Genomic DNA, 8233 nt, shown 5'->3' on the forward strand with positions numbered 1-8233 from the left:
TTGCAAAACGAGACTCCGCCCGAAGGGGGAGGGGCACCACAGTCCAGCATTTGTATCTGGTCATAAATCTTAAAATGAGCATACACCAGAGATGGATTAAAGGCAACCGAGCATCATTTTTAACTCCCAGGGCAGCTAAATAGCAAATTAAAAATCTGGTTTATTATTTTAGGCTGCTTTCACAGTGGGACGTTACAGGCGCACGTTCCAGCAGCCTGTAATGCAGCCCAACTCACAGCAATGAAAAATCAATGGGCTGTTCACAGTGCTCACGTTGCGTTACAGTGTAACGCTGGATGTTGTATGAAAGTGCAGCATGCTGTGCGTTCTAAGTGGTTTTAGCCGTGTTAGACTGTTTGCACATGCTCAGTAATTTGTTTTTTTTATTGTTTTGTGCAGGAGAGGAGGAGGGGAGAGTCCGCTGTAGCGGCCAGCCACATGGCTAATTATTATTCTCTGCACTGCAGTGTTTACTTCCTGGAGCGGCCGCTGATTGGCTGGCGGGACCACGTGATGCGGAGTGTTCCGATCATGTGGTCTCCGCAGTCTGTCAGACAAAAAAGGCGCACCAAGAGCCGCTTAACGCGGCTGTATGTAGCGTCCTCCTAATACCATCACCATTCGTTGCGTTAGGGGACGTTATGCGACCTTAACGTCCCATAAAACGCAACGTCCAAATGTAAAAGAGCCCTGAAAAAAAAAATAATTTTACCTCTTTTACATTTAAGCGTTAATTACAGGTAGAATCCTACTTTCTGTACTTCCTCCATTAGTTCACCTGTCCCAAGCAAAAGCAGATGGAAGGCAGATAAGAACTCACCTAAATTGCCCACAAGCTTAGATCAAACAAACGCATTAAACGGCGGCTCGGCAGGACCAGCGCGGGACAGGACGGCTGCTGGGGGCTTGCAGAAGCCCCAGGTAAGTGAAACAGTGTGCTTAAACTGTATTTACAGTTCCGCTTTAAAGCACACCTGAACTGGGAGGAAAATGGAGGCTGCCATATTTTTTTTACCTTTTAAGCAATACCAGTTGCCAAGCTGTCCTGCTGATCCTCTGCCTCTAATACTTTTAGCCACATACCCTGAACAAGCATGCAGCATACAAGATCTGGCTGGATTAGCTGCATGCTTGTTTCGGGTGTGTGATCCAGATACTATTGATGCCAGAAAGATCAGCAGGACTGCCAGGCAACTATACAATATACAATACAATAACATTTCTATAGCGCTTGTCTCCCATAGGACTCAAAGCGCTTGTATTAGTATTGTGTAAAAAGGAAATAAATATGGCAGCCTCCATATCCCTCTCACTTCAGGTGTCCAAACTAGAATCACTTAGGCCTCGTTCACAATGCATTCCGCTTGTGTTAGCGTTCGTCTTTTTTTTTTTTTTTTGTGTAAAGTGCTTTTACCTAAAGTTTAATTTACTCCCCGACGCAAGTCAGGAAGTGAACTCTTTGACCCGGAAAATAATAAATACAATGTTGTATTTATTCTTAAAAACAAACGCAATCGCTGCACAAATTGATTTTGTGAGTGTTTTGCGGTTTTCCTATACCTTCCATTGAGGAGGAATCGCCTAAAAAAATGGTACATGCAACGCTTTTCTGAGCGGATCGCAAACGAACAGCTTAGATGTGAGCTCTCTCATAAAGAATCATTGCACAAGCACTTTGATTTTGAAAATCGCCTGCGCTTGAAAAAAGGGCAAAAACACCCTTAAGGTGGTCACACATGATACAATAAAATGATCCAATTTTACAGTAATTCGATAAAAACGATCGTATCTCTCGAAAAAAATCGAAAGCTTTTTTTTCATTCGACTGAAAAATCAGATCGGATTTCCCGTTTTTTTTTCAATTTAAATTGATCCGGAATGCCAGATATTTCTCTTCAATCTCTACTAAAGATTGTATGGTGTGTGTTGGATTGTTAATATATTAACTACTTGCTGCATGCCGTGCAGTATAATCACGGCCCAGGAAAAAAGACTGGATGCACCAGGGCTGTGAAAACAAGTCTGCAGCGGCATGCAGCCGCCGCTCGCTCCCGTTCGCACATGCGCGCGCACCGTCGTTACCGCCGCTTAGAGAGGAAGTTAATGAATGGGACCGCAGGTCCCATTCATAAATCTAAGTCCCCGATTCAATGAATACCAGCGTCTACGAGACGCCGGCATTCATTGTATCTTCCTGTGTTACACAGCCACGGATTATTTCCGATTCACGTGCTTACGTACGTGAATCGGAAATGACGACTGAGGACATCTTGTGGCCAAATAGTATAATGCACCAAAATTGCTTTTTATTTAATAAAAATCCCCACACTGACTGATATAATTAACTATTTCCCTCCCACAATACCCAAACTGTTTTTTTTATTTATAAAAGGGGGGAAAAAAATTACATAAAAAAAAAATATATAAGTAGTTACCTTAGGGACTGAACTTTTTAAAAATGTATGTCAAGGCAGTATATTACTATTAATTTTTAATTTATGGGCTTGTAATTAGTGATGGACGCAAAACTGAAAAAATGCACCTTTATTTCCAAATGAAATATTGGCGCCATACATTGTACTAGGGACATTTTTTGAACGTTGCAATAACCGGGACAAAAGGGCACATAAAATGTGTGGCTTTTATCCACAGTAGAATGTTTTATTTTAACACTATAATGGTCAAAAACTGAAAAATAATGCATTTTATATTTTTTTTTATTATTATTCATGTTAAAATGCATTTAGGATAAAATTATTCTTGGCATACTGTAACTCCCAAAGAAAGCCTAATTGGTGGCGAGAAAAACAAGATATAGATCATTACGCTGTGATTACTAGTGATTAAGTTATTGGAAAAAGAAAGGGAGGAGCGCTGACAGGTGAAAATTGCTCTGGTCCACAAGAAGAAAAATGCCTCAGGTGTCAAGTGGTTAATATACACACCCTAGCAATTTTCTCTGAGTTTCCAATCATTTTTATCATAATTGAGAAAAAAATTGAACATAGGTGTGTGGTACATTGGTCATATTTTTGAAATGTTACAGTCAGAAAAATTGATTGCAATTCTTAAATTGAACAGATATTTAAAAATTGTATGGTGTGTGGCCACCTTTAGCGTGAGCGAGCCCTCAGAGTAGGAAAAGATCAGTCAGAATCAGTGAATGCTTTTCCTTTTCTTCATACGTTACCTATTGATCTCACAATGCTGAAATATAAAAATAACCATCAAATGTGTCTGATGGAATTAAGGAAAAAAGAATAAAAATCAGTCTATCTACAATAATAATGACAACTGTAAACAATTTTAGAAACAATCTTTGTACGGGTAATAGCTGTACGGAGAGAGATGGTGAATGAGCTGCAAATAACTCAGACTTGCATGCAAAATTCATGCAAACCATAAGCCGCTTGGTAACTGGGCTGATAAAATTAACTTCCTGACAATTTGGTTTGGCCCAGTTGCAATATGCATACAATTTGAATGCCAGCTGGAATTATTAGTGGGTCACCGACCATCTCTATGTATAGTCAGCCTGATAACATAAGCTTTCTTGTGGGAAAGGAGAGCACTGGGGGTACTTCCTGCAGGGTGTGGACACCGTAATCTTCACACTTATAACAAGCGCAACCACCAAAACATCTGATCTGGAGGATGGGCCCCTTTATCGGAGGGAGTGAAGCAGTAGTTATGGCCCCTCACAGTTCTGCGACCCCCTCCCCCCCCCCCCCCCCCGCAGTTACTCCCCTGGTACTTAGCTGCCTCCCCATGGCTGGAGTGTGAAGGGCCTGCAGTGTTCCCCAACCCTGTCCTCAAGGCCCACCAACAGTAAGCTTTGTGGAAATCCCCACAGGTAGTTAGTTAATTAGCTCTGCTGAGACACGAATTACCTCACCTGTGCATGTTTGTGGTTTTCTGCAAAACGTACTGTTGGTGGGCCTTGAGGACAGGGTTGGGGAACTCTGGCCTACAAGACAAGAAGCCACAGGATGTTGACAATAGAAAACTGTACCTAGCAGTACTTAGACTAAAAACTGATCCTTGTAAAATTTATAAATGTTTCTCCAGGAAAGATATTTTGTAACATCACCTCATGAAAGAGAATGTGACCAGACAGCGGTAATATGCTCAGGTGCTGGAGACAATCGTTTACCTCAGTAGAAGAACCAAGCGGTAGTGCAGTGTTCTCCCCAGGCTCTTTTAGCCGGGTGCTCCACCTGGCTAGATTTGGTGACCACCCGGCTGTCATCGGCTCACCTCCTCACCTCCTCCTATGCTGTAAGCAGAGTTGCCCTGCATTTTCATCTCAACCCACCCGGCTACTTTTTCATGCCACCCGGCTGGAAAAAAAATCAGGGGAGAACACTGTAGTGTGATGTGTTATCCCTTATCTCATGTCAGCCATGTTGAAGTGACAGTTAATTAAGAGAGAGGGGTATGGAGACTTCAGTCAGAAACACTTTATCTGCTGCATGCTTGTTCAGGGCCAATGGCTCAAGCCAACCAGGCAATGTGCATTGTTTAAAAGGAAATAAAAACTGTAGCCTCCATATCACTCTCAGGTCAATTGTGCTTTAACCCTCCTGGCAGTTTATAACAATCCGCCAGGGGGCTGCAAAGCCGTTTTTTTTTTTCATGTAGCGAGACAAGGTCTCGCTACATGATAGCCGCTGCTCGGAGGGCTTCCCCCGTGGGCGGGATGACGTCCTCGGCGTCGTGACGTCAAAGGGGACTCCGATCCACCCCTCAGCGCTGCCTGGCACTGATTGGCCAGGCAGCGCACGGGGTCTGGGGGGGGGGGGGGGGGCTGCGGCGCGACGGATAGGATTGCACACGCAACTAGCAAAGTGCTAGCTGCATGTAGCAAAAAAAAAGTTATGCAAATCGGCCCAGCGGTGCCTTCCGGCGGCATAGCCCGAGCTCAGCTCAGGCTTACCGCCGGGAAGATTAAAATAAACAACTGAAGTGAGAGGTATATGGAGGCTTCCAGATTTATTTCCTTTTAAGTAATACCAGTTGCCTGGCCGTTCTGCTGATCCTCTGCCTCTAATACTTTTAGCCATAGACCCTGAACAAGCATTTAGCAGATCAGGTGTTTCTGACATTATTGTCAGATCTGACAAGATTAGCTGCATGCTGGTTTCTGGTATTATTCAGAGACTACTACTGCCAAATAGATCAGCGGGGCTGCCAGGCAACTGCTATTGTTTAAAAGGAAATAAATATGGCAGCCTCTGTATACCTCTCACTTTAGTTGTCCTTTAAAGGGGTTTTGTAGCGCATTATAAAAACAGAAACTGTCATTTACCTGGGGCTTCTACCGGCCCCCTGCAGACATCTTGTCCCACGCCAGTCCTCAAGGCTCCTCCGGTCCCCGTGCCACATCCAATTATTCATCTAACTAGGCGAATGTCACTGCGGCCGCGCACGTCCTGGCTCCGGCTCGCATCTCCAGGAGCTTACGGTGCAGGAGCAATACAAAGTTTTCTCATACTGCGCCGTAAGCTCCCGGAGACGCGAGCCGGAGCGAGGACATTCGTCTAGTTAGACGTTTAATTGGATGTGGCACAGGAACCGGAGGAGCCTTGAGGATGGGCGCGGGACAAGATATATGCAGGGGGGCCAGTAGAAGCCCCAGGTAAATGACAGCTTCTGTTTTTATAATGCGCTACACAACCCCTTTAAGGGGGCGGTAGCCATATATATCACACAACTACAGTGTTGGACTGGGAGCTGGGAAAGCTGAAGAAATCCCCTTGCTGGCCAAGCAGGAGAAATCAGGTTTTACCGCTCACAGTGAATACTTCGCTCACAGTGAATACTTGCTGCAGGTTTCTATTGGGATTGATAACACAGGGTTACTGCTGCTCAACCAGCAGGTGGATTTCCTCAGTTTTTCCACCTCCCAGTCCGACACTGCACAACTAGGTAGATTATCTAAGGCAGTACCCCCCCCCCCCAAATCACAACACAATAATATGATAAAGAAAGAATTTGAGTTTTTTTTCTAAAAACTCAGCGTGGACCCTCAAGATAAGAAAGAGAAGCACCCACTTTTGCATTTTTGACACTGGGGCAAGTGTGCTTAGCTCTGGATTCTCACCCAGTCCCCCCAAACATAAAACACAGCATAGAGGGGCTCGGTGAAAGAGGCGGTGAAGGTGTGCAAGTGCCTGATTGGACCCTGGAGTTCATAGAAGGACAACTGGCCGGCCTCGTAATCCAGGTAGATTCTGAAACTCTGGCAGGAGACGCAGTACGGTATCTGGCTCACCTCACTGGCATGTATTACTGAATACTCATTATTGAACTTGCACAACCCCCAAGACTTGTTGTTGTTGCCGATATAGGACTGGACACCTTTCTTGTCTATACTGGGGTAACATACGCCAATCATCCAGTCCCCAGACTCGCTGGTCTCCACCTCCCAGTAATGCCGTCCTGACGAGAAACACCTGCTGCTTATTACTTGGCAGTACTGAAACCTCTCAGGAGTTTCTGGACGATACTGATTCACCTCTGACCAGGAGAGAGTTTTCAAGTCACCCGATATGGTCACGTAATTGCCAGCAGTGTTTAGATCAAGCAAAATGTCCAAAGACTCAGAGACGTAGATTCCTCTCTTAACCCCAGTCATTATATCTGCTAACCCAGCATGTAAAGTCACAGTGATCAGTCCCTCGTCCAGGTCATCTGCCTCGTAGATCTTTTTATAGTCTCTCTCCCTGGCCTCATCCTCTACATCGTGAGGATCACATAGGTCCTCTTTGAAGAATTCCCTTCCTTGTAAGACGCTCACCGGATCAGTCATATCACATAGCTCCTCAATGTTGCGCATCTTCCTGGACAGTTCATCCTTCTTCATTTCCAGCTGACGGATCAGTTCTGAGACCGACAGGTTAACCTGCTGTTCCCAGCTTGCAATCTCATTCAGGACTCTCTTCTCCAATAGGTCCAGCTGCTCCCTGATGTCTCTGAAAAGGACGGCAACACGTTTGGTCATGCCAGACGCTTTCTCCTGCACATCCGCCCGCCGCTTCTGCAAATTCCGGACCTTTTTTTCAGCTCTCTTTTTCTTGGAGGTCAGTTTCTCTAGAAAGTATCTAAGTCTCTCTGTCTTCTTCTGGAAAGCCATGTTCAATGGCTCCACCACGTGTCCTCTGTGTTCTCCAAAAGCGATGCAGGACACACATATGCAGACACAGTCCTTAGAGCAGTAGTACTCCAGGATCTTCTTGTGAGTGGAACACTTCCTGTTCTCCAGGGACGTGTTGGGGTCGGAGAGGACATGTTCAGAGGATTTACTGTGGACCTTCAGGTGATCCTCACACAGGAGAGCCTCACACAGCAGACAGGATTTGACAGCAGGAACAGGAGCATGGATGCAGTAAGTGCAGAAGGTGCTGGGTGCCTGATATTCAGAGGGTGCTGAGAAGGAGCAGTCCGCGCTGTTGCACAGATCGATGATCTGCACCGTTGGTCTCTCATGGAATCTCTTCCCACACTTTGGGCAGGTGTAACCTCCATCTCCCTCCTGGGTGTCCAGCTCATGTGCAATACAGCCCCGGCAGAAGTTGTGGCCACATCTCAGGGTGACAGGATCTGTATAAACGTTCAGACAGATGGAGCAGTTCACCTCCTCTTTGAAGTCGGTGGACGCCATAATTTAAATCTGGAACAGGAAGTGTCTTTTCAGCTTCCAAAAAAATGAATTATGATGAGCTACATTTGCTCCTGGCAGCCGGAAGACCCACAGTTTGCCTTAAGTTTTTCTTCTTCCCAAACACGGGGTTAAACCTGTTTTCGTGACAAAGAGGAGCTTTGTGTCTGCAGGAGCCGAAAGCCACAAAAAGGAATACACTGCCAAAGGGGATTTTTCCTCCTACGTCTCTCTCCGAGCGGAACACCAGACTGTCAGCTGTGTTAAAAACGGAGCTGTTGCCAGCGGAGTGCGACATCTTGTGGGCAAATAGAAGATGGCACACAAATTATACGCTGAAGAACTGGGCAGAAGATTTGTGGTTTAAAGCGGACCTGAAAACTCGTAAAAAAAAAGTTTTACTTACCTGGGGCTTCAACATAGTACTTTTATGTTACTGGAAGTGGCAGATATATGAATCTATATACATATCTCCCAACATTTTAAAGCTGGGAATCAGGACACTTAGGCCACACCCCTAACCACGGCTGCGCACTCTGCAAGCAGGGGGGAGACGGGGGGGGGGCAGATTCC

The 8233-nt window shown here is 45.4% G+C and overlaps 1 protein-coding gene across 1 annotated transcript; it reads right to left on the reverse strand.

Moving 5' to 3' along the window:
* Positions 1-5989: 5989 nt before the first annotated feature.
* Positions 5990-7899, reverse strand: LOC137542535 (E3 ubiquitin/ISG15 ligase TRIM25-like). Its single transcript, XM_068264526.1, has one exon. The coding sequence runs from the start codon at positions 7661-7663 to the stop codon at positions 6086-6088; it is 1578 nt and encodes a 525-aa protein (XP_068120627.1). The 5' UTR covers positions 7664-7899; the 3' UTR covers positions 5990-6085.
* Positions 7900-8233: the final 334 nt, after the last annotated feature.

The sequence above is a fragment of the Hyperolius riggenbachi genome, chromosome 12 (genome assembly GCF_040937935.1).
Source record: "Hyperolius riggenbachi isolate aHypRig1 chromosome 12, aHypRig1.pri, whole genome shotgun sequence".
NCBI lineage: Eukaryota > Metazoa > Chordata > Amphibia > Anura > Hyperoliidae > Hyperolius > Hyperolius riggenbachi.